The sequence below is a fragment of the Erithacus rubecula genome, assembly GCF_903797595.1.
Source record: "Erithacus rubecula genome assembly, chromosome: 11".
NCBI classification, from domain to species: Eukaryota; Metazoa; Chordata; class Aves; order Passeriformes; family Muscicapidae; genus Erithacus; species Erithacus rubecula.
Window position 1 is genome coordinate 3,234,075 of NC_136663.1, and position 26,732 is coordinate 3,260,806.

General features: G+C 44.1%; 1 protein-coding gene across 5 annotated transcripts in view; it reads left to right on the top strand.

Annotated features, from left to right (window-relative positions):
- The window catches only part of LOC306806498 (uncharacterized protein), a 184,399-nt gene extending 163,758 nt beyond the window's left edge, over positions 1 to 20,641 (top strand). Inside the window, exons 23-36 of one of the 5 annotated variants that reach the window (XM_079315311.1) lie at positions 1,694 to 1,822; positions 3,442 to 3,570; positions 4,063 to 4,188; positions 5,115 to 5,243; positions 6,172 to 6,300; positions 7,389 to 7,520; positions 12,370 to 12,498; positions 13,354 to 13,479; positions 13,893 to 14,021; positions 16,158 to 16,289; positions 16,569 to 16,697; positions 17,373 to 17,498; positions 20,001 to 20,129; positions 20,528 to 20,641. In XM_079315311.1, coding sequence (XP_079171437.1) covers positions 1,694 to 1,822; positions 3,442 to 3,570; positions 4,063 to 4,188; positions 5,115 to 5,243; positions 6,172 to 6,300; positions 7,389 to 7,520; positions 12,370 to 12,498; positions 13,354 to 13,479; positions 13,893 to 14,021; positions 16,158 to 16,289; positions 16,569 to 16,697; positions 17,373 to 17,498; positions 20,001 to 20,129; positions 20,528 to 20,607 — 1,754 coding nt within the window. In that variant the 3' untranslated portion in view covers positions 20,608 to 20,641. Of the gene's footprint in view, positions 1 to 1,693; positions 1,823 to 3,441; positions 3,571 to 4,062; positions 4,189 to 5,114; positions 5,244 to 6,171; positions 6,301 to 7,388; positions 7,521 to 12,369; positions 12,499 to 13,353; positions 13,480 to 13,892; positions 14,022 to 16,157; positions 16,290 to 16,568; positions 16,698 to 17,372; positions 17,499 to 20,000; positions 20,130 to 20,527 lie in introns of those variants that run through there. The other 4 variants (XM_079315310.1, XM_079315312.1, XR_013775484.1 and 1 more) reach the window with 4 other exon arrangements.
- Positions 20,642 to 26,732: the final 6,091 nt, after the last annotated feature.

The window sequence follows — 26,732 nt, forward strand, 5'->3', positions numbered from 1 at the left end:
GGTTTTTCCTTTGGCTTGGTTGTGCTATAGTTCTGGTCTGTATTGTGGAAATATTTAGTTCTGCTCCCAAAGACCGAGCCAGGGCTCTGTAGATGTGCTGAACTTTTCACTTGGCAACCAAGCTTCATTTGCAGAACAAACTTTTAGCTGTGATGGGACTGAGCTCCTGCTCTTTCTTGTGGTTTCAACATGGATGGGATCCAAGTGATGACAAGAACGAGCAGTGTGGAAAAGAAGTCCTGGGAGAAATGGTGTCTGAGAACCAGGCTGGGAAGCTGGAAGCCCTCAGATGGGGAGAAAAGGGCTGAGAACGGGTCAGAAATTGTCAACCAAGTTCATCTCCAAGATCAAGGTGATTTCACACCTCCCTTCTGTCCCCAGATTTGCTCTCCCACAGCACTGCATCATGTTCACCCACACCCTGAAAGGCAGAGGGGTTTGGTGAAAATTCACTGTTTGGCTGTGAAACGTGGAAGATGTCACATCCAGTGAGTGCAGGACACTCTCTTGGATCAGGGTCCAGGCCTTTTTTGCCTCTCCAGAGATGCCAGAAGTGCTGCAGGGATGAGAGGCTCTGACAGGAGCCCCTGCAATGCAGAACAGAAACCATGCAAGGAGGTGATCCAGCTCCATCAACCCCCTCTGTATCATTTTGGATGCTATCTGAAGGAAACAGGCTAGCAGAACTGTCTGTTTTCCACCATCCAAAGCTATCCAAATCTCCAATGCAATGGAGACTGCAGGAATTTTATCATTGCCATTTTTTACAGGCAGCAGCACTGAAAGCAGAGCATTTTTTTGGAGATGACTGCGTTAAGTTTTCACCTGGGAGCCAGCTGCTTAACCAAACTCATTGAAAATATCACCCCTCTCTGACCAAAGAATGAGAGTCTGGGCGAGCAGAGGCACCCAGCTGTGAAAAATGAACACTGAAAACAATGAAGTTGTCAGTTCTCTTACCAGGATGCAAATAAATACCGGGGCTGTCAGGCTGGCAGTTCTGCTGGACCATTAGTTTAGCACAAAGACGTTCTGCAGAGCAGGAGATGACAGCTGATCCATCACCCCCAGTGATCCAGCCCCTTGGTAGAAACCTCTTCAGCAATGGCTGTGATACATATTTTTAACCCACATTATTATGTTAGGCTTTCATAAAACACATTTTCTCTAAACTACGAGTGTTGCGGAGCAGTTTCAGTTTATGTGATCCTAATTTGAAGATTTTTTTTTTTTAAATACCTCTTGCAGTTAATGTATTGGCTGCTATTGTGGACTTAGTGCTGAGTTAACAGTCAGACTTGATCTTAAAAGTCTTTTAAAACCTAAATGATTCTATTATAGTTTCTAGAGTAAGACATAGTTAGTTTATGAGGTTTTATGTATATATGTATATATTTCCAGGGATAGTGGAGTCACCATTCCTTGAAGTGTTCAAAAAACTAGTTAACACAGTGCTTTTTGGTTTAAGGATCATCATGGTATTTGGCCAAAGGTTGGACAGATGATCTTGAAGATCTTTTCCAACCTTAATGATTCTATGATTTTATATGGACTTAGGCACCCTTATGATGTGAAAAGTGTTATTGGAACAGAGCTCCAACCTGATTTCCCTGGCACTGCATTGTGTCTCACACTTGCTCTGTGCTCCCTTGGAAGCTTCCTGATGGGGTTTTATGGAATTCTGTCGTTGCAGCCTGCCAGGAGAGCAGCTATGGGCCGGGCTGCAGGAACACTTGTCACTGTCACAACGGAGCTCTCTGTCACCACGTAACCGGGACGTGCCTTTGTAGCCCAGGCTGGAGAGGAGCCACCTGCCAAGAAGGTACAGTTGGAAATTCCAACCCCTGCCTATGGATTATAGGAGGGGAAAATAAAACCTGTGTTTGGGAAAAGCTGACTGGTATTTTAGCTCTCAGCTCATTGCCCTGTGTTGTCATTGGGTTTGGATCCACAGTGACGTGAATTGGTCCATTAAATTAATCCATGGCACTGTGTTGTAAGATCCCAGTGTGCAAAGGGCAGAGGGGTGAAACACCCATAAACTGGAAAGAGAGCTGATTTTGAAGGCTGATGAAGGGAGAAAAGGTCCATAAAACTCCCAATTATGATGCAGAAATGAAGCTCTGTTTCTTTTCTATGGACTGCTTTACTGTCCCATGCACCAGACTGATCCTCGGCATTACCTTGTGCTGTTCCAGACAGAGCCTAAATCCAGAACATGTGAAAGGCATTGAGCCTTCCAGCCTTGGCAATCAGACCCATACATGAGGCTCAAACACAAGCCCAGCTCCACAGAGCCTTAAGAAGAGGCTGGCAAAGAAAGGCTGCACTGCTCATCCTAATCCATGCATCCCAGGCAGCTGGAAAAGTCTGTCCATCCCCATTGCAAAAGCTCTTTGTTCTGTGCCTTCCCCACAAGGTCCCTGGGGTGGCAGCAGTGCCTTGGAGCTGGGAATGCTGTTGTGGGTGCTCCAGGGTGAGCAGGGATTTGGAGTCACCACCTTCACTCAGACTCTGCCCTTCAGCATCCCAAGAGGACTGTTAGGGAAAGGGGATGAAAGCTGGCAGGGGTAGGGTGATATTTAAATTTAGCACATTTCTCTTTTAAAACCTGTTATGAAGAGGCCTTTCCATGAAGGATTTGAAAACTGGGAAGGCACCAAACTGTTTTTGATGACAAGTATGGCGTAATCTACATTTTTGTTTTGTCCAAAGGCCACAAATACAAAACCAAAATAAAGTTGCAAAAGATGTTTCAAACACGCCTTTTTAAATGCATGTTTGGACATTTCTTTTCTCTTTGAAGTGAGGAGGTAGAATAATTGTGTGAAACTTGGGGAGCCATCCTCTGGTACCTGTGCTTTTCCATAGTGAGAGCTTGCCCGTTTCCATCTTAAAGAGCTGTGACTCTGGCACGTGGCAGAGGTGTGTGTTTTTTTGCCAAAAAGCTAGGTTTTATCCATAGAAACTTGTTGTGATAGGAATTAATAGACTTGCCTAATTAAATGAGCTAAGTGGTGAAATGTCAGCAGCCAGCTGTGGGCAGCAGGATCAGTTAGAGAAGGAGCTGTGATTTTAAGAGGACTGTACAAATTCTGAGAACAGGGAAATCAAGAACTGCACTCCCCAGTGTTGAGAAAGCTGGAAGGAAACAAAAATTGGATTTTGTAGGTACAAACAAAAAGCTTCAAGGTTATTTGGTGAGTCACTAATTCACTTCATCACCTACTTTGTTCCAAGACCAGTTGTACAATGGTCAGAGTGATTCCCTATTGGTTGTGTCCCATTTCTGCTTGGTTGTACCTCCCACAACATCTCCCAGGGCCAGCATTTTCCAGGGCCTGATGTTTCCACCTTACAGAAGGGCTGTAAGGTGGGAGAGGTGGTGTTGAACCTGTGTCCTGCTTCCTGATGGAAGGTTTTCCCTGCCTCCCTTCACAGCCTGTCCCCCCGGGTGGTATGGAGCAAACTGCCAGCAGCGCTGCCTCTGCCACGGCCAGGCCACCTGTGACCCTGTGAGTGGCCAGTGCCAGTGTCCCCAGGGCTGGACAGGGACAGCCTGTGAGCTGGGTGAGTGTCACCACCTCCTCCACCCCTCCAGCACCTTCTCAGACACTCCGAAAGGAAGGTTAGTTGGGCTGGGGTCTCGTTTGAGACAGGAGGGAAAAGGAGACAAAAGGATGGAAAACACTAGCTGGGGAGAAGTTAAAAAAAAAACTGGGGTTGTTTAGTCAGAAATGAGAAGGCTGGGGGGAGACATGGTATTGGTACTTGGACATATTCATGGTGCTGGGAACTTGCTGGGCAAAGGAGAGGAATAAGCTATTCTTTGTCCCTTGGGAAATGGGAAGATAGGAATGAACTTGCTTTAAGGAGAAAGAAATGCTGAAAGAGGAAAATGGTATATTTCTAGACAATTTTGCCTAAAGAGGCTTCAAAATTTCCTTCACTGAAGGTTTTTAGGCCCAGTTTAGGTGGCTCATCATATTGCAGAGGCATGAGGGAGTTCCTGCTGGGGTTGCTCCAGCCTGGCCCCCCATCAGCCTCCCCATCCTGTTTCAGAGTGTGAGGATGGGCAGTTTGGAGAGGGCTGTGGGCAGAACTGCAGCTGCCACCACGGGGTGTGTGACCATCCCTCGGGGAGGTGCCTGTGCCGCGCCGGCTGGACCGGGGACCGCTGTGACATTGGTGAGGGCAGCTCCTGCTGCAAATCCTTCATTTCAACCATCTGCCATTTCTGCCAGCTTTCTGTTTTCTACCTTAAATTCCCAGTGTTCCGCAGGCCAGTCAGGATTTATGCCCTCTCACCCCATCTCAGACCCGCAGGCAGGTCACTGCCCAGCCATGCCCTTGTCCAAATCATTTTATCTCCTCCTACCTCTGCTCCCTGCCTGTTAAGGAAATTAAGGTATTGCTCTGCTATACACACACAAGGAGGAACACATGAAAGGGAGAGAGTTTTAAGGAGAATATGCCAGATCAGCCACCTGCTCTGAGTCTCTGTGGGTCATTGAGGGGAGCTCAGCAAGTTGGACTGTGATGGTTCAGATAGTTCAGATCTGGCACGTGACCCAAATTTGACACAGCTGTTTGGCACGCTTAGAGCCACCTGAATCCCTGAAATAGGGATTAAATCTCATACGCAGGTGACTTAAAACATGCTTTCAGCTCAGCCACTGAGGTGCTGTGCTTTTAGCAAGCCACAAGCAGCTTTCTGAGGTGTCTTGAGGTGCTGAGGACCCAAAGTCTCAGCCGCCACTGTGACCTGTCAAGTGATCACCTCCCTTTCTCTTTGGTCACTTTGCAGGGATCTGGGATACTCAGGGCACAGTTGCCAGTGCTCAAACAGCTGTTCCCACGTGCACAGTTGTGCCAAAGCAAACAGAATCACCCTCTCCATGGACCCCATCTGAACTTGCACTCCATGCTGTGACTCAATCTTTGCAAACTTTCCTGTGCACTCTCATTACCAGCCAGCATTAAATATTTCTAGTATTTATAACATCTTCACTGGTATTTTCTGACCGTTTTCTGCTGAATATTCTCCTGAACAGCAGCCAGCGAGGCTGCTCCCAGGGCAGCAGGTAGAACGTGGCTCTCTCTGTTTGCCCCAGCCTGTCCCCCGGGGTTTTTTGGCACACGCTGCGAGGAGCGGTGTGACTGCGCCCACGGCTGGTCCTGCCACCCCCGCACTGGAGCGTGTCACTGCCACAGCGGGTGGCGCGGGCGGCACTGTGACAAACGTGAGTGAGGGGGGCAGCGGGCCTTGGGCTGGGCATTCCCCCCAACCCTAAACCCCGAGCCCTGGGCCTTGGGCTGGGCATTCCCCCAAAACCCTGAGCCCTGAGCTTTGGGCTGGGCATTCCCCCAAACCCTAAACCCCGAGCCCTGAGCCTTGGGCTGGGCATTCCCCCAAAACCCTGGGATGGCTGTGTGGGTCAGGGATGGGTGTGGGTCAGGGATGGGTGTGTGTGTCAGGGCTGGGTGTGGGTCAGGGATGGCTGTGGGTCAGGGATGGCTGTGGGTCAGGGATGGGGTGTGGGTCAGGGATGGGTGTGGGTCAGGGATGGCTGTGTGTCAGGGATGGCTGTGTGGGTCAGGGATGGGTGTGGGTCAGGGATAGCTGTGTGTCAGGGATGGCTGTGGGTCAGGGATGGCTGTGGGTCAGGGATGGGGTGTGGGTCAGGGATGGGTGTGTGGGTCAGGGATAGCTGTGTGTCAGGGATGGCTGTGGGTCAGGGATGGCTGTGTGTGTCAGGGATGGGGTGTGTGTCAGGGATGGCTGTGTGGGTCAGGGATGGCTGTGGGTCAGGGATGGCTCTTTGGGTCAGGGCTGGGGTGTGTGTCAGGGATGGGTGTGGGTCAGGGATAGCTGTGTGTCAGGGATGGCTGTGTGTCAGGGATGGCTGTGGGTCAGGGATGGCTGTGGGTCAGGGATGGGGTGTGTGTCAGGGATGGCTGTGTGTGTCAGGGATGGCTGTGTGTCAGGGATGGCTGTGTGTCAGGGATGGCTGTGTGTCAGGGATGGCTGTGTGTGTCAGGGATGGCTGTGTGTCAGGGATGGCTGTGTGTCAGGGATGGCTGTGTGTGTCAGGGATGGCTGTGGGTCAGGGTGGCTGTGTGGGTTGGTGTTTGTCCCTCCTGCTGGCCTGACTGTTGCTGTCCCTGCAGCCTGCCTGCCGGGCCGCTATGGCGCGGGCTGTGCCCGGCGCTGCCGCTGTCCCCCGGGACGGCCCTGCCACCACCTGACGGGCGCCTGCAGCTGCCCCCCGGGATTCACCGGCCTCGGCTGCCACAAGAGTGAGTTTGTGACCACGGCACAAATGCTTCCCTTGTTAATTAACTAACACACTGGGGATGTGATGCCCAAAGAGAGAGGAGACAACCTGACAGGAGGAAGATGGCCAAGGGCTGCTTGTCCCTCGCCCCAGTGGTTTGGCCAGCTCTGAGCTCTGTGCCAGCACAGTTGGGCTGCTGGGGTTTGCCCTCTCTGTTTGCAGCTGTTGGGCTGCTGGGGTTTGCCCTCTCTTTTTGCAGCTGTTGGGCTGGCACGGAGCAGCACTGGACCCAAAGAGGCTGAGGATGTGCCAGTGGAGCCCAGCCACAGCCAGTGCTGTGCTGTCAGTAAAACAGCAGCTCAGCTTTTGTTGTCCCTGTGTGAGGGTTTCTGTTCCTGCTCTCAGAGCTCAAAGAACATTTTCTGGCTTTTATTAGCATGCAGTTTGGTCCCCACAGGTGTCTTTGGAAGCAGGCTCCTGCTCTGATCCCAGCTGCAACACCCTGATTTTGTTCCTCCCTACAAAACTTTACCTGAGCCCTCCTTTAGCCAAAGGAGAACCAGCAATAAATAAGAATTGAAAGGACTGACATCGGTGTCTCATATCCTCCACCAGAGGACTCTAAATGCTGACCCACAACCAGGGCAGCTTAATGGAAATGAGATGTAGGAATTAAATGTGGAAGGTCCAAAACCTCTAGGCAATGTGGCTGTCAGCAGGCAGAATGAAACCTATGGAGATGTTGATGTTGCAGCAGCTTTGCAAGTTTAAACTCTCTGCAAAACGTAAAATGTCTTTATCCACACGCCTGGTCCCTTGGGAATTATACTGTTATTTTAGTCAATTTTACCTGACATTTCCCTATGATTTTTTTTCTAGTGACAAGAAAATTGTATCTGGCCCTTGACAGTTGGGCACAAATTGACTGAACCAAACAAAATCAAGCAGTCAAGTAACCCCCAAGTAAATGTAATAAATCCAAAGTCCCGCAGGAGAGCGTCATTCCGTAGGCAGGGATTTTATTTAATAAATCTCAGCCCGCTCTTTGTTTGAGGGCTATATTTACCAAGACAAATTTAATTTATTGGTTTGCATTTCTTCTTCCCAAAGCTTGTCCACCGGGCACGTATGGGCAGGACTGTCACGGAGTGTGCCAGTGCTCTGCTGAGAATCAGGAATGTCACCCTGTCACTGGCCACTGCTCCTGCAGCCCGGGCTACCACGGGGCCCACTGCCACCTCCGTGAGTATTTTGGGGGGTTGCTGCTTTTCTGACAGAGGACTGAGTCTTGCAGGAGCATCTGCTGGTGCTTTGGGTTCATCTGTGTCAGTGCAGTGGTGGCTGAGAGAAGTGGAGGTTAATTATACTATAAGAGTTATAGTATTACAAATAAGTTATAGTATAGAAAGTAAGCATGGGGTGGGTTAATTTGCACTAAAAAAAGTAATTGTATTATTGCAGGAAATTAATTTTTAAAAGTGTTTTCTAGACAAATTAATTAACAATGTTAGTTCAAAAATGTAGCTAATTCAATCCTTCAAATTAATTTTTAAAACCACCAGATTTACCAGCTAAATTCTTTCCAATCCCATGACATGCTAAAGAATGTAAAGATCATTCTCTGCATTGCATCTCTCAGCTACACCTGGATATTGTGCAGCTCTCTCTTTTCTAAATACCAAGTCCAAAATACTTCCCGAAATCTCTGCATGCTCAAGTAAGGACAAATGGTTATGAGAAAACAACAAGCTGAAATTGGCAATAAATCCAAGTGATTCATAAAGTCCTTTCAGTTGCAGAGCCTTCTGAGGAACAATCAAATTAAACCAACTGTTACTCTGGATTGAAAAATGGTGACTAGTGTAGAGGACAAAATGCCAACTGGCCCAATGCTCCATCATAAAAAATATTCCCAGATCCACATGGCTCATGCTGGTATTTCAGGACATCTGTAAAGTTGTTTCTGGTGGAATGTGGCAACTGATAAGAAACATACACCAAAGCAGCCAATAAAGGAGACAGTTAATTACCTTTTTATTTACAACTTTAATTTTGGTTTTACTCCACGGCTTGTAATAGTCTCATTTAGAGGAGAAAAAAAGAGAAAAAAAAGCTGTTGTCTTTCTTGCTCAGTTTTTCTCTCTTTGGTGAGTGCTGATTTGCCTTTCTTGGGAATCCAGCACAGCTCTGTTTGGCTTAATTGTTTTTTGGGGTGACATTACAAGAGCCAGCTGTGACATGTGCAGCTCCAGTAAGAGTTAAACCACTGTTTTATTCCTTGACCAGAAATAGGAGAAAGATTCATTTTAGAGATGGGCCTTTGTATTGCCATCACGTCATCACAAGTTATTCTTTAAAATATAAATTATAGATAAAATACAAAGAATTGATTCTGTCCTCATTTGTGCATCAATTTTTGCTGTAAGTGAGATCGAAATCTGGCCTTGAGCACAGGGGCTGGAGCCATCTGGATCCATTATACATTAGATTATAATAAATGTTATAGTAGAGCAGCAGTGGAGATCAACTATTTAACAGGATCATTTTAAAAGACTTAATCATGGGCAGCCTATTACCTTTATGTAGCAATTTCTCAGTAGTCATTACCTGTGTGTGTAGCAGTAAATCTCTCATTACAGTAAATGTCCTCAAACTTACTTATATACTTCAGGTTTTATTTCAGAATTTTAAAATTTAAAGCATTAACAATTACACTGAAGTTCTGATAGAAGAGATATAAAAAGATTAATTGCAAAATAAAATTTGTGTTTTGCTGCATTCAGGGGGGATTTTTGTCATGGATTTCTGTGTAGCTCGGGTTAAACCTAAAGAGTATGAGATTTGAGATTTCATGGTGTTTTGTACTCTGAAATTCCAAAAATGTACAACAAATTCTTAAACACAGATTTATTGGATGTTTATTGGAGAAATAATGAAATGATGGAAGTTCACAGAAAAATACTCATCTATATTGGTATTGTTCCTGTTGCCCCCTGTGCCACTCATAGACAGACACTAAAAATGGAAGAAAAACAGTTGATTGTGAGTTATTTTAAGTTTAGTTCAGTGGAGGGAATGATTCTGGGCCTGATTCTGCAGAGACTGGCTGAAAAGCAAGGATGGTTTGCGTGACTTTGGTGGGAACACTCCAAGTTCCTGCTGTCCTCAGTGCAGGGAAAGCTGGGGCTGCTCCAGGGTGAAGAAGCTCTCCACAGAATATTAAAACCAGCACAGGGAGCCGCTCCCAAACGGGCTCTGGTCCAGTCAACATGTGGTTGGATGCTGCTGGAAACAGTTTCTGGCAACTGCTGCTGTATTTATAGTACAGTGAAAAAAAAAAAAAGTTCAAGAAAGTATCTATAAAAGGTGTAGTTGGCTGGGAAGTCAAATTTCCAGGAGCCAAGAGCAACGGGGCTTTCATGTTCTCAAATTTTGGAGTGAGGAGCTGAAAAAGTCTCTTGGCAGGGTCCAGAGGAAGCAGACAAACTAGCAGTAAGGTTCCCATCACTTGTCCATAGCTTGGTGGATGGGCAGATCTACTTGTTAAAAGCAGTAAAAAGCAATAAGTGGTGGTGAAATGATTTTTAAAAAATAAAGCTCGGTATGTTTCTGTGCCATTGACTGGGCTGGAAGCACCCAGAGGCAGAAAGATCTCACTAGCTTCACTTTTGAGCTGTAGGTGACAGGATGTGTCAAAAGGGATTATTTGACAGTGCCATTTAATAGCATTGGTCAGAAAAGCCTCAGTGTGTGCAATTGCTATGGAAAGATTTAGGAGCTCTTGGTCATGACAAACCCACTCAAAGCAGAAGGAAAAATCAGGAAATGAGGTGGAAATCTGGCTGCCACTCTTTTGTTCGCAGAAAAAAACCCTAAGTCAGAAGCACAGGAAACTGTTAAATTAGAAAATGTCTTTGTGAGATAACTGGTGGTGCAAGAATAACACCAGCCCTCTTTGCAAAGGCAGAGCCTACTGAAATGGTAAGACATGGTGCAAATTGCCCTCGTTATCTGCATCAAAATTCTTCTGCAAAGTACTAACAGATGAGGTGGCCTTGTTATTGAGCATGTGCATGTTGCAGCAGCTGAACATGCCCTGTGTGTGCTGCTCCTTCTTGAGCCAAAATACAGGAAATTCTGCAAGGACAAAGAATTTGGTAAGGAGGGAATTACTGCATCCCGTTCAGTAATGGAGCAACTACTGCTAGCCTTGAGCTAAGAAATAGCTCTGAAAGCTATGCAGCATCTTTGGGAGTCTGGGAGACAGAATTTTTTAAAAAAGGAGAAAATCCAAATGATGACCAAAAGGAAAATAAAGAGAAAAAGGGAAACTCAGAGTACTTAAATCATTGAATCTGGATGAGTCCTTAACGTCAAGTCTTGGTGGGAATGGAGGGGGTGCTGCAGGGCTCACTCCTTGATGCCAGGGCTTGCACATGAAACAGATTTTGCTTCCTGGCAGATGGAAGCACTGATGACAGAGTATTTATTGAGAAGAATCTGTATTTGAGAAGGGCTGGGGAGAATATCTGCATGTTATAAAAGCGTATATCTGTTTAGTCCTGATGATCTGCTATCCTGGTTTGAGCAGAAGCCAACGTTCAGTTTTATTTTAAAAGGCACCCCTTCCCCATAAGCTCTCCCTCACTATTGAATAGCTCAGAAAAGCCAGAGATTTCTCCAGCCACTCAGGTCACACTTTCAGTGCCTTTAGGAAAGACAAAATACATGAAGTTCTTTATGCACAGATTGCAAGGGATCTGTTGCTTGGAGACGTAAGCAAATATATTTTCAACCAGGTTTTCTAAAGTAGCCACAGACTTTCTTTCTGCCAGGGAGGAGAAGGAAGGGGTGAGCAAAGAAATGACATTTAGAGGTAGTAGCAGAAGTGGAACTGTTGGATGATGATCATGGTGCTCAAGCACCAACTACTCCTCCCCCCAGTACTAGAAAATTAGGAAGATAACCTGCATCTCCAGAGTTCAGAGGTGGCACACTGGAGGTTCACTGGTACCCATGCCCAGCAGCTCTGCCCAGCTCTTCCCCTCAGTTCCAACCTCCATCTCTCTAAAGATCATCCCAAAGATGTAAACTAAGCATGGCAAATGCATTTGCATCTTCTTGATCTTTTATTCAATTCTTCTTGAACATTAGCTGTCCAAAAAGAAACCAGAAATCCTCACTACCACCTGGGAAACCTCTCCATAGGCAGTTTGTTGCCATGTAGTGATTCTTGTGCTTCTTAAAAAATACAGCTGCTTTTTTTTCCATTTCTTGCTCAGAGAATATTCTGGCTTTGCATTTAAATAATGTTCCTCTTGTATCTATCTTCTCAGAAGGTATCTTCTGAAATTCTGTGTTGCTGTCATGTGCACATTTTCATGGTCTTCCATCCACAAGGTTGAAAGGAAACTTAAAACCCATCCAGTTCCAGCCACTTCCACTATTCCAGGTTTCTCCCAGCCATGTCCAACCTGACCTTGGACACCTCCAGGGATGGGGAATCCACAGCCTCTCAGGGCAGCCACTAACAATGCCAGCTCCAGTTTGCAGGGAAGGAGGAGATTATAAAGAAAACAAACTTTCTCCAACTTCCAGGTCTTTAGAAGATGTGACTACCCCATATCCATAAAACAGTGGCTAAAGAGGCTCACAGCTTCTCACTGAATCAGGCAAACCATGTGGCTGCTGCCCAAAGGAAGAGGGAGAATGTTCCCATCTCTCCTTTGTAGGAGGAAAAGAGGGAATATGTTCATTTGGAACAGAAATCTCAAGAGGAAAACCTCTGTGGGACAGGGCTTGCTTTTCTTGCTACTGTCACATGAGGAGAATGGGAGAGCCCAGAGCCAGGAGCAGCAGCACTCAGTCCAGCTCTCCAGGATCTGACATTACTTTCAGTGCTGTCCCAAAAGCATTTTGTCCAAAGCAGCCATCTGCTCCTCAGTGCATACTACCGGCCCTCTGGAAGTGAATAACATTAGAAAATGAAAATAAAACTTTGACTGAAAGCCACAAAATGCTTAAAACATGAAATGCAACAGGCCCAGTAGCAATCTAACCTACTTGCTGGGTATTTTTTCTTTTGAAACAGGGTGTCCAAAAGGTACTTATGGTTCAAGCTGCCAAAATCCCTGTGAATGCATGAACGGAGGCCACTGTGACCCTGTGTCGGGAACGTGCGATTGCGCTCCCGGATTCATCGGAGCCAACTGCAGCAAAAGTAAGCCAACATTCATGTTCTGCTTCTGTCAAAACACAACAGAGAGCATCATTTGCATAAGAGCTTGTCAGAAGAAAAACAGACAGATCCCAGCTACCTCTTCCTTGAATTGTAAATCAGGATTCCAGCTTTGTAAAAAATCTCTTGCAAAATATTTTTCCTCGCTCCTGCACGCATAGAAGCAAGGACACTTACCCCAGGATTGCAACCTGCTTGCCCGAATTTATTTCTAGAGCCAGCTCAGTATGAATTGCTCAAGTTCCTTCTTCCTGTCCAAAATTTCCAGATTGAGAAATTATCTCAATATTTTGCTTCACTCTATGGTGCCATTAGTTTCAATAAATGGGAGAGAGATCAAGTTTTGTCATGGCAAAACTGGTAAAGACTCCATGGAAACCTTACTGCTCTCTGTTTCAGAGCTAAATGGTGTGGCTGAATTTCTGTGCTGCTTCCAAAGGTCTGGTCTCTGTGAAGTTCTCTTCAGCTTATTCACAGAAAGGCAATGTTTGAATGTTTGGTTGGACATAGATTTGCTCTTTGCTGTTGGGCAGCATCAACATTAAGGAAGGAAAAGTGTTTTAAGCTGGAAGGATGAGCAGCTGATATTTCAGTTGTACACTCGCTCTTCTGATAGGAAAGACAATAAATATTCCTTGTGAAATCATGGATTATATTTATAATCACAAGTAGTCTCAGAAGGTAAAGCAGTCGTGTCTTTGGGTGGGTTTTGGCTTCATCGTTGATGCTTTGAAGTGCATTAGGTGGAATAAAAACAAAGCCAGCTCTTCCCCTAAGATTGTGGCTATGTTAAAAACGAAAACTGCTGGGTGTTAACAAATCCTGTGTTCCCTTCAGGCTGCCCTGAGAGCCACTATGGGAAGGACTGTGCCCAGTTGTGTGCCTGTGGCAAAGGCCAGTGTGACCCACGGACTGGCGAGTGCACCTGCACCCCTGGCCACACAGGACCTGCCTGTCAGCAAGGTAACAAAGCAGAACCCAGGTCACCTTGCCAGAGGGTGACACACTTCAGATACCCAGCAAATAAACTCAGTGCCAAACATTGTTCATAGCCACGTTCCCCTTTGCTGATAAGGCTGCAGTTTGGGGTGCTCAGCCTCTGTCCCTCCACGCTCCATCACCCAGGCTAATCCTGCCCACACCTCCCTGCCCACCCTCGTGCCAGGGTTCTGCAGGAAGCTGAGGGGATATGTCAGGACAGAGTGTTTGGCTGAAACTGATAATAGTCATGGAGTAGTGTCCCACCACCCTAGGGAGACCCTAATCCTTGGGATACACGTGGGGAGCATGTGTTTATATTTATCCCCTGTCACCTTCATCCTTTTCTTGGGGTGCTGATTTTTTGGGTTTTTTCAAACTTTGTTAATTCTCTGTAGTGTGTCCCCAGGGACAATATGGCCCCAACTGCCACCTGAAGTGTACCTGTCAGAATGGTGGCATCTGTGACTACGTGGATGGCAACTGCACCTGCGGGCTCGGCTGGACAGGAAGATCCTGTGAGAAAGGTGATTTCCTGCTTTGGTGGCAGTGCATCTGTACACTCAAGCTGGGGTTTGCTGTGTCCCCACACACCCACAGACAAGGACAAACAGTTTCAGAACTGCCTCTAGAGTTTCAGGTCTATTTTCAAAGTTTTCTATTGAGTCCCACTCTTGAATTGCCTTTTTTCTTCTTCACTCCATTCTTCTCCTGTCCATTTTTTGTGTTCTTTTATTCATAGGAAAGTTGGGTTTTGTCTTCTTCTATGAGATCCTCAGAAGCCTCCTCACTAGTTATGTTCTTCTCTTTCATTTGACTCTGGACTGGAGTTGAACTTCCGATGTATTGACTTCCCAGATGTTCTGACAACATCTGTCCAAAGCAATAGAGATTATCCTGTTCTCTCACCCTTCTCCATGACAGCTGTCCCTTGTGCAAGACAAAGCACAGAATAAGCTCATATCCTACTCCAGGATCTCTCCTGTCAGTTCACTCTTCCCACAACTGTCCTGTCCATCTCCCAAAACCCATTCTGCATTTCTGTTCTCTGTAGGTAAGAGATACCTGTATAGTTATGACTTTAATGTTTAGGAAACCACAATTTTACTGGTATGAAATATAAGTAAATAGTTCTGAGTACACATTCAAGAAAAATGTCATCATAAAATCATAACTGCCATGGTTCAAGCTCCCCAAGACCCTCCCAGACTCTTATTTACAGCATTTCTGTCCCTGACACCTGTAAAATATTCACCTCAAACTCCATATGTATCTACACCAAGGACTGGTTGTTACAGGGGAGTGTCCCTATAAAAAAGTGACATATAGAAATGACACTTTTTATCAGTTTTCTTAGCTGCAGTTGTTCCACTGTGCATCTGAGGAGACTCAGAATCCCACTGTGCATCTGTGTGCAGAGGAGGAGCAGGGAGGAAAGGAAAGATGCAGCTACTCACAGTGTGAACCCTGTGAGGATGCAGTGGGCAGTGAATGCTCTCTGTGGACAGGCTCTAAAACACTTGCAGTGTTTTAGTCAGCAATATCTGGGTGACCTAGAAAAGGCCACTGGTGTTCATCTCCATTTGTCTGTTCTGGAGAGCTCTGTAGTCACCCACAGGATGGGCTGGAGCTGCCAAGCCTCAGCAGGGTGGTGCAGGTGTCCCCATGGAGTAGTGGATTGTGGGTGTATCTCACAGATAAAACATCTCTAGAGTGGAGCACAGGGAACAGACATGCACACATTGTATAAAGAACTGTGTGTTGTGTCACTAGAGAGAGCTTCACTATTTGTCTTTTGACAGAGGGAGTGAAATTATTGGAAAATTGAGTCTTGATCTCCACAGCAGTGGAGTGGGTTTGAGTTGTGTTGTGGCTAGAAATCAAAGACAGCTAATCAGACATCCTTTTAATAGAGATTAGATATGATGTTCCTGGAAGATCCTGTCTGGCATTTGCTGAGTTCTCCATCTGATTATTTGGACGGCCACGCTCATTTAAGTTCGTCTGCCCAGATTCAAATTATCCCAGCAGTGGGAAGTTAACTTATTCAGAGATGATGCTGAGGTTAATTATATTGGCACAGTCCCTTCTGCATGACTTGGCTTTCAGTAATTTGAGACATGTTTAGTTTTGTAAAAGCAGATAGCTCATTATACATGGACAGACTGTTGCTATGTGTGAAAAAGATCCTCCTGGTTTTATTAGGAATTCAAATAGTGTGATCTCCAATGATAACACAGAGGAGGAAAAGCTTCATGTTTTCTTTCACACTTTTTAAGTGCCTAAAAGAAAATATTGCTGTAGATAAAGAAAAAAAAAGAGAAAATCTAATTTATGCCATTCACTACAAGGCTTTACAACACATGGTGCTGGTTCGGCATGGAGTCTGTGAATAGACAAATCAAAAAAAGCAGATTGTTAAAACTATGAGGAAATTGCTGTTCAAACATCTATACAACATAAAAGATTTCTCACCAATATATGTAAATGCATCATCATTGTGCAGAAATCCTGTGTCTTTATAACAAATATTTTTGAGTCTGCAAGTCATTCTCGGGGCATCATGTCTGGGCAATGCAATCTATCACATACAAGCTTTTCTGGGTGAGGGCAGTGATTAATGGTTTGATTGTTTGTCTGTTTTTGTGTCCATGTCCTGCCAGCAGAATGTCTCCCAGGAAAGTATGGGGCTGGCTGCTCCCTGGACTGCCCATGCCAGCACAATGGCACCTGTGACAGGTTCACAGGCTGCTGCAGGTGCCCCGAGGGTTTCTATGGCCACTCCTGTGAGCACAGTAAGTGGAGGCACTTGGGGTAATTGTCACAGCTTTGGGGCTTCAGAAACACCTCACTGGTTCAGTTAAAATTCTGGGAATGTCCCAGATCATCCAGCTCCTTCCAGAACTTGTATGTCTCTGATGCTGTGTGATACAAGTTTAAAAGTCCATGGCATTTTTAGAGTTAAGGATAAATATCATTTTTTGTTGGCTGCCAGGGACTGTCTCAGAGAAGACAGAGGATTTTAATGGTGTGTATGATTTTCTCCATGAATCTTCTTCATTTTAATTTTTCAGGGTGTCCCCTTGGATTTTATGGGCTGGGCTGTCTTCAGGCCTGTGCCTGTAAAAATGGAGCAACCTGTGATGCAGTGACAGGACAATGCCTTTGTCCTTTGGGTTATCATGGTGTCCACTGTGAAAAAGGTACTGGTACACCTCTGATGGGAAGGAAAAAAAGAAAAAGGGAAAAAAGGAAAAAAATAAAAAGCAGAACTCAAAAAACCTCATATAATTACTGAAATATTTGTTGGGAGCCACTTCTTCCATACTTTGAGCTTAATGAATATCCTGAAACACTGAATTTGGGACAGATTTTCAGTTATACAGCTGGGTGTTCCCATTCCCTTATAAATTAACTAATCTGGTTCCAATTAATACAGTGAAAGTCCTGGTCTCCATGATGTCTTGCAACAATGAGTTCCACATGCCATTTATTAAAAATGAGTCCCTTTTACTGATTCTAAATTTGCTTCTAAAATTCTAAATAAGATTATTAAATAGGTGCATGTCAGACCTGTTGAGTGTTATGGAGAGGTCTTCTAAAGAGTTCTAATTAAAAAGAAAAATAAGTGCCAGCTACATTTCTGGGACAGATTTACAGATACCTTTGAGAAGTTAGATTAGACAACCCCAACAGAAGGAGAGCTTATATAAATACTGTGCCCATTCCACTATGTTTGATTCCTCATTAAGCTTGACATTTACACTGACTTCAGCAGAGAGTTTATGAGCTTTCCTCTGAGACATCCTGGGAAAACTCTGGGTTTAATGTGCATTTTGCCACTCAAATGTGCCTCTAAAGAGTTCTGTTGCTGTCAGGCTGTGACAGGGGCTGGTTTGGTGAGAGGTGCCAGCATCAGTGTGACTGTGGAGATGCTCCTTGTGATCCAGAGACTGGGAAGTGCCTTTGCCCACCTGGGAAGACTGGAGACAAGTGTGACATTGGTAAGGACAATATTTTTAAAGGCTGGACTGTGTATAGTTAAACCACTCTGACATGTTGTTTTCAGAATAACTTTAAAAGGGCATTTGGTGGTGTTCAAGAATACATTGTTTGTAGAAAATTGCTCTTTGGGGTTATCAACACCTTTATCAGCAGGCTTGTACCTCTTGATTTAATCTATATTTGAATTGATATACTGATAGGAAAACTGTTCATGGGTCAGCTGTAAAATGTCATTTGCCTGGAATTTTGGAGAACACAGGCTGGGGAAAGAACAGATCAAGAAGTTTTGTAAATGTGTTGGGGAGAGATTCCAGAGTGTGCAGCTGGATACCAAGGGCTCCGTTTGCTGTGAGTTTTGTCACACTGATATTTGTGACACTTTTCAGACCAATGCAAAAGTATGTCCAGCTCTGGACTTGCTTCTCCTGGAAGCAGGATGGAATCCCCACAGATGAGGGTAATGGTGCTGCCCCAGCTGTGCTTGACCTTAGCCTCCAGCAACAGCCCAGGAGCTTTTAACCCAAACATAATTCCCTCCTTTGCAGCACTTGGGAGCAGAATTCTTCTGTAACAAGGATATAAAAATAGTTGAGAATTTTTTTCTGTAGGGAATACCAGCCCCACTGCTGTACCCTGATGGGGCTGGGTGCAGAGAGAGACAGAAGTGACAGATTCCTGAGCCAGTCTCTGGTCACAGCTGTGGCTCTGATCAGAGTTCAGGGCCAGGTTGGACAAGGCTCAGAGCAACCTGGTCTGGTGAAAAGTGTCCCATGCTCATGGCTGAAACCAGATGAGTTTAGAGGTCCCTTCTAACCCAGGCTATTCTAGGATTCTGTTATTATGATGGAGCAGTTTTAGGGTAAGCAGTTTTAGGGAGTAAAAGGAATTGCAGTGGTTTAACTGAGTGTCAGAAAACATTTTTGATCCCAAGATAAAAGGAGTGAACATCCATGTGCTACTGTGGAGCTTCACCTGGAACCAAAATCCTTCTGAGCCCTTAGAAAAGGGGGAGAAAATCTTTTCTCCTTTTCTTCTAGAATGGGACAGAAGTAGATTTAAGCAGGCTGTTATTAATACAAAATGCTGTGATCTTAAGCACTAGTGCAGCTTGCAAAACTAATTTGATTCCCTCTGTGCAGTGTCCTGTGGTCAGGAAATGAAGCTCCCAGTCTGCAGCACTGTTCCAGTGGAAACATGAGCCACCCTCACTGCCCACACAGCACTGGGCCCATGGGCCTTTCCAGTCAAATTTTAGCAGAAGTGGAACACAAGGGGGAAGCTCAGCACCAAAAATGGGAATCGAGGTTTTCCTCCTTGCAAACTCTGAGAATCATTTTTATTTTTCTTAAATCAGCTAGGGTAGCCCCCATCCATGAAAAGCTGTTATGGGGTAGGTTTTATTTGCATTTTTATTTTCAATTAGGCTCAGTTCATCTGTGATATAACTGTGAGCAGCTGTGACTCTGCAGCAGCCATAAAGATAAAAGGCCTGATTTTAATTTGAACTCTGGTAAAGCACCCATTAAACAGGCAAAATGTTAATTAAAAAAAAAAAAAAAAAAAGACAGAGAGAATATAACAGACTTTTATGGGCGTTCTTTTTCTGTAGTAAATTAACATTGCAGACTTTCAAACAGATGTCTTAAATACACATTGTTATTAACATGAAAATGTGGTATTACATAAATTAAAATCAGGTCCAGAGGTGTTTGGGGAGACCTTTTCTCATAACATTTCCTAATTGAAAAGGCCGAGCTCGGAGTGCATGGGGCGAGTTCTCCCACGTGCTGGGCTGCAGCTGATGCAGGGCTCAGCAGGACTATACTTACCTGAGGGTGCTCGTGGGAGAAGGAACATTCCCTGGTCACAGGGGTTTCCAGCAAGGTGAGGGAGAGAGGGCCATTGTTTGCTGTGTGTTTCACACCCTGCCTTGTGACCCTGCTGCTCACTTTCCATTCCTGCCTGTCCTCTGATGCATAAAAAATTGCAGTGAGGATTTACCAGCCTAGGTATGAAATGGATTTGCATCTGGATGTGAGATTATTTTTTTTTTTGTGAGTTTAATTTTCCAGGAGGCAGCAGAACTGTGCAATCAGAGTGAGACATGAGTATCTATAAAATGGATAGATTCTCAGTGTCACATTCTGCGAGGCAAGGCTCTTGGCCAGCACGCACTGACAGGAGAGACAGGGACAGGAGATAGTGTGGATCCAGGATGCTGACAGCAACTTTCCTGAGCAGATCCCAGGATGTTCTCTCTTGGGCTGTCAACCCCTGTTTTTACACCAGTAATATTTCCAGTCTGGGAACCTCTTCAGGACAGCTGGGCTGCAGCTTGTGCAGAGCATGCGGCAGACAAAACTTGACGACTGCCGCGCTTTCCCAAATATCGTGTTTCAATGTGAACAGCTGTAGGTGTCTAAGCAGCTTCCTGATCCCACAGAAGGGAGAGACTACCAGGAGTGTCCCAAACCCCCTCCCAACCCCTCCTGTCCTTGCAGGGTGCAGGCCAGGCAGGTATGGCCCTGGCTGCTCGCTGCGGTGCCAGTGCGCCGGCAGATCCCGCTGCAACCCGCGCAACGGGAGCTGCGCCTGCCCAAACTCCTGGATGGGGCCAACCTGCACACAAGGTAACCAGCCTGGGGCTGGGGCTGCAGCCTTTCCTGATGGGGTAAAACATGTGTGGCCCATGCTGGTGGTTGGTTTGGATGGGAGTGTCAACCCGCTGGGATGTTTGGATTTCTCTTCTTAATGAAATAGAGTACGGAGGGAAAGTTTCTTCTCACTTGTAGTCTAATCATAACTCCTCCTTTAGTTTAAGAAAAACTTTGGAAACCTTCTGATTTGGAGGTGTTCTACAGTTTTGCTTGCTCTCTGCCTCTGTGAGGAGGCCACTGTAACTCCCTCCTCTACCTTCTTTTCAAGGCAACCATTTATTGAATTATTTAAGTGTAAATTGTATAATCTATATAATATTTCAGTATTAGGTTATATGGACCTGAAACCGTGTTTCTACTTAATTCTCTAGGTGGCCCTCCAAAGCTTCCTTTTTATGAAGAACAAGCTCAAGAAAGAGGGAGTATTTTTCCAAGAGCTCTACAACAGTAACATTTGGACTAATAAATGAACTGTTTTATATGCACAGACGGTATTTGAATTTGGATATGAAAACAGTTATTCAATTCAGCTTGAATTGTACTGAAGTATTCACACTTCTTATGGAAGACTACAGAGGCCATTTAGTAGCTGGATCCTTTTAAGAAGTTGAATCTGTTTCATGTTCTCATTCCTAGCTTCTTGTCCCTCCATTAATCTACTCTGGACATTCTTTCTGATATTAATATAACTCAGTGCTTGGAAGCCTGGACATGTTTTTAATCAGACCAGCTCCAAAGAGTATCAGGATAAGCAGCATGTAACACATCACCATGGAATGAGCCATGCTCTGTATCAGGGACTTTCTAAACCCACTTGACAACCAGCACCACGTCTGAAGGGTGTTCCACAGATTATTTCTCTACAGATTCACTGCAAAATCACCTTGCACAGAAACTAGAGGGATCCATCAAGTTAATTCCACTTTGAATACATTGTGTGTTCTAGAGAAGCATGCTGTTGAATTTTGAACTTGCAGCTGAAGAAGAATCTGCCACGATCCTCAATGCATTGTTAATTTATTTAAGAGCATCTTCTGCATTTCTGGTGTGGTTTGACTGATTGGAAGGTCTCTGTCTGAGTCTGTCTTCCAGAGAGCGTGGTGTTATCTGCCAGACTCGCCTGGCATCCTGTGTTCTCACATCTTACCAGACAAGTTTCTCAGTGGGTTGTCAAACCAAACTGTGCAGCATTTCTCATCAGTGTCTGCTAATGCAGAAAAGGTTTCATCTTGAATGGAGAAAGCAGATAGTAAGCAAGGAGAGATGCTTAAAGATAATATCTATGGGGTTTGTGCTTTTATTGAGCAATTTTTTTTAATCATCTCACAACAGTCCTGATCCCATTCAACAGCTGCTGGTGGCCATCTCTTCAAATAGAGACATTTTGGTGCTATTTTGTCTGTTTAGACAGATTTTTGTTTGATATAGATCATTATAAAGAAATATACATTCTGTATTTTAATATTCTGAGTTAATCTGAGACTAAAACATTTCAGAGTGCCTCTTTGTAGTAACCACTTGATCCTGACTGTATCAAAAGTGCACTTAAGAAGGGGCATCAGAACTGTGGTAGACACAGAGTATGGGCAGTTCCAGCTCTTGTGCAGACACTCCATTCACCACCAGAACAAACTGCAGCTCTGCAAGAGCAGGTTTTTATTTTGCAAGGGACAAAATGACAGTCATTGATGGTAACTTGGGATTTTTGAAGAGATTTGTTGTTGTGGGAAGTGATGAGTTGATGAAGCAGGATCCATGAGGTTGGATGGGAAGGTGAGGTAACAATTTTCCCCTGTGGTTCACCCCAGAGCTTAAACACATCTGCAGTCAATGACTGTCCAGGCCAAAGCAAGTGGCACTTGTTCCCCTGGGAGTTTATTTCTAAGTGTGATCTATGGGAGGCAATACAGTTTTAGGAGGTGTTGTCCAAGCTTCATGGAAGTCTTATTGTTGTTATTCATTATTTTTTTAGGTATTGAAAGTAAAGGTATTTGTGAATGTGTCAAAGTTAATTAAATAACTGTGCTTTCAGCCAGAAAATCACTGGAGCTGATGCTGATCCCTTTTAATTTCTTTTGTAGAGCTCAAGGAATGCCACTGAAAAGCTCATTCAATGTAGATGTGGCAAAATTATAGTCCCAGAAGCGTGTGACTCTCAGCAAGGCAGTGACATTTTAAATGTTCTTTTGAAGGTGTGATGGCCTGGGTCTGATCTGACAATTATGTGAATTTGGGGCAATTTCACTGAACAGGAACCTGTAAGGTAAATCTCCTGTGAGACAATGAGATATAATTTTAGCAGCTGCTGGAGAAGAACAATTTAAGTTGAGTCAAACTACAGCAGCGTTGCAAGTGTCACACTGTACTCAAGAATTTTTTGTAGAATCATTAAGTGAGTAAAGCTGTAGAAAATCTCTGAACAACTGAGCGTCCTTTTAAAGCCTGGTCAACTTCAGAGTCAAATGGGTCAGAGATTCATCATTCAAGCCAAATTTCAGAGACTCATCCCACCTAGTTTTGAATATCTCCAAGGATGGAGATCTTTGAATCTGTGCTAGTGAAAATTTCATTTTCTTTCTATTTTTTCCTGGTTTCTAATCAGAATTTCTTGAGTTTCATCTTGGGTCCATGGTTTCTCTTCCTTTCAGTGTAGATCTCTGAGGAGCCTTTGGCTCCCTCTCCCCCACAGCCCCCATGGGGCACTTGGCTGCAGCCTCTCTTCTGAAAACACCCCATTACCTCAGTGACCCTCCACTGGCCACATTCCAGTACCTCAGACTTTCCAGTTAAATCCAGCTGCCCAGAGACTGGTGTGGTTACTCAGCAGTTCATGCATAAAACCCTTTACACTGTTGTCAGACAGCAGAATGGATCAAATGTACTGTTTTTCTCCTATTTTTGTAGCTTGATGTGTGATTTGAGCAGCTAATCAAAATGGAAACCTTTCTCAAGCCATATTATTTACACCTGTGTATACTTGTTTACATTTTCCACAGTACCTTGATAATGGAATTGTAAATATGTAGTATAAGGAAATAAAAGATTTTTGTATTAAGTGTTTTTAAAGGATGTCAAGATTTTAGGTACATGATGGAACACCTATTTCAAATGACTGACAGTGAGCCTGTGCCAATGAATTAAGAAGCCCAAGTAGATCTGCTTTGGGAAATATTTCAGCAAACTTTTTTAAAATCAAAAAATGCCAATTCATACAAACCACTCCCTATGCAATAGACTTTTTTAAATTCAAAATGCTTCTTGGCTCCTTTATGTTTCTACCTTGGGAAAAGAAGTTCACTTCAGTGCCATCAAACAGCATTCTGATTTGTGGCTCTGCATGGCTTCTTGTTCCAATACAAAGTACAGTCATATGCAGGCAAAAATCAGAATTAAATATTTCAAAAATGTTAAAAAAGGATTTTTGATTGGGGTAGTTGGAGTGCCTTTTTCATAAGACAATGTTTACAGGGTTTTGTGTTCTATAATAGCCACACTGTACATTATTAGCTTTTAATTAGGGAAGTTTACTTGCTTCTGATATTATTGTTCTGATTCTGCTCTTTACTACAGTTTAACACATTTACCTAATTCCTTGTCTAAAAAGTAGTCTTTATTAGACAGGGTGGAATTTTTAATGGAAAACTGACTAAATCAGCTTTTCCAGAGATTAATTTTGTGGCAAATGAGTGTAGTTGCTACTAAATTAACACAACTTCGCTTATTTGCTTCATCAGATTCCAGTAAAAGAGTATCAGGCTGATACAGCCCTGACCACAGCACTGGGACTTGCTGAAAATGAAAGTGAAAAATGCAGTGAAAATGGGGTTTGTAGTTAAATTGGTGTCCATCTTCCTCTTGGTTGGGGTGTTTGCTGGCTCCCCATTTCCCAGGAGGCTGAAGTTAATTACAGTTCCTTGAAGAGAGAGCTCTGTGTATTCCTCTGTAGCACACTTGCACATGCAGATAACTCCTTTCAGAAAGACATTGGAATTATTTCAGCCATGCAGTTCCTGTGCCAAATCCCCCTCTCTTACCTTGTGTGCTCCAGATAACTTCAGCTGGAGTGGGGAGCTGAGTGTAACTCAGTGGGCCCAGCAGAACCTTGCTCGCTGCAAATTCATGAAACCAGAACAACATGTTTTAAGTTAGACCTCACTAACACTATCCTCATAGGAAAACAATCAGAATTTTAAAAATTCCCCGCTTCCCCTTGCCAAAAATTATTATTCTACTTTTATCCTTTTTATGTTGAAGAACCATAGCTATTAAAGTTTGCCCAGATTCCTTGCCAACCATATTATTTTGATTGGCTGCAGGTTTCTGTTTGTGTAAGTAATAACCAGCATAGTGTCAGGAGTTGCCAACGGGACAAACATGGAAATAATACCTTCATGTCCTTCCCAGAAGAGGCAAAGACACATTTGGGAGCCATCGTGGCTTCACTGTGCAGATCAAACAGTGGCTGTTAGAATTTAGCTTCTTATCACAGCAAAGTAAAGCTAAGGAACAAACTTGGAGAGTGCTGGTGGACCAAGAAACCTCCATCCTCCCATCCTTGTGTTAATATTTTTATATTTAGGCTAGAAACCTTCTCATTCCCAGTTTTTGGAGGACTTTTCCTATGGGTTGACCTGTGACTGACTGAGCAGCTTCATGCATGAGCTGCAACTGTGCCCAGTAATACATTTGCAAGGTCACAGCTTTAAATTCTGACACTGTGTAAAGCAATTTCCAGCAGTAAACACCAAATCTCAGCCTTGTAGAACATAAGTTGTTCATTCTGTTCTTTTTATTTCTTTTAATAAGCACTTGCATAGCAATATTATGTCTCTGTGAATTTGTAACCCCTCTTCAAGGCATGTGTGGGATGTATCTCAGATTTGTACTGTCCTTTCTGTTGTAGACTTGTAGTGAAAGGATGCTGGTTTTTTATATAAACATGTCATTAAAACTTGGTTTGTTAGTCCCTTATTGCTAGTCTTGAAGCAACAGGCTTGTGTTGTGGATGAGACTTTATTCTGCTGAGCTAATTCACATTCAGAGCAGACAGGCTGAAATCACACCTGCTTTTAGTAGTTTGTATAGAATAAATAATGGCCTGTGCCCAAATGGGTTTGTATATGGGTTTGTCAGGGCAACCTGACAAACAGAGCTTTCTGGCACTCAGACTCCAGAGTATTAGAAATATTCAAAACACAGCATAAATCTTGTTGGAAGAGGATGGTTATGAAGTGTAACATTTTGGGAAGACTTGGGCACTTTGAAGGCATTTGAAACCACACACCTGCAGCCTCCCACCAGCCTGCTTGGGCACTTCCCAGAGCCCAGTTCTGCCAACAAATTGCCTGGTTCACCTTCAGGGTATTGTCCTCTCACATTGGCAGGAGCTGAAGGAACACGTGTGCCTGCTTAGTGCCAAATAATGCAGTAGGAGTGTGCTGGTTAATTGGAAGTAGCAGGCTAAATTGAATTCAAAATGTGTAACAAAGGGGGAACAGTAGATCAAGCTGTCAGAGAAAAAGTGGACAGCTCTGGCTTGCTGCTTTCTGGGAGAGCAGGCTTGGATTCCTTTTGAAATTTCAGGGCAAACGTTTTGGATTGAGCTGTGTAATACTGCAGGGTTCTGTCTTGTGTGATTTACTTCACTCTTCCTGCAGTTTTCAACAAGGAACAGAATAATTAAGTTCATTTGGTTTGTCATTTTTTTGACATATATTCTAAAAATAATTCTATAATCCCTGCAATTTATCCGGTAATTTCTTTATTGGAAGCCATATTTAAACTATTCCAAGAAGCTGTTGATGTTATTGCTATTAACCTCTCAGATTGCTGTTAAAAGCTGATCAAAAACTAGACATGGAATATTAAGCCAGAATATTCTCAATCTCTGCAGAGTTAGCACTGATGTGTGTTTTAAACCCTTAAAAAGCCATGCTCTGCAGCACTTGAAATGTTCATAAATCATGGAATGGTTTGGGTTGGAAGCGACTTTAAATTCCATCTAATTCTACATGTGGGGCAGCCACAACTTCTCTGGGCACCCTTTGTCAGTGCCTCACCACCTCACAGTAAAGGGGTTTTTTCCTGATATTTGAGATATGTGGGACCAGAGTGACCTTGTGACAGTATCCAGGGACCACTGTTCCATGGGATGGTCCCTCAGCACCCTCAGAAATCCTTATCCCAATCTGCAGCCAGCACTGCTTATCTCTTCTTTTAGTCAGCACTAAAAGTTCACAGGGTGCTCATAGAATATTCTGTATGCATGCAATAAAAACAACCATCCAAAGCCTGTGAATGGTTTAAAAATTACTTTAAAGTGCTGTATGATAAGCCACTGCTTTGCTGATTCCTTCAAGCATGGTAGTTAGAAAAAAAAAAAATAACACAACTCAGTTGTGTTGTTTTATATATGAATAAAGATGTCAGCAAGTAGTCATCTAACTGTCCGTGCCATTTGGCAGTATCTAGCTTCCTTTTCAGTAATAGCCCAATAAATCTTTATCTTTTACTAAGCTGATGACAGCAAAACATCTTGAGGAGCTGCATGTGGTGCAGATATTATAGTTAGTGCTT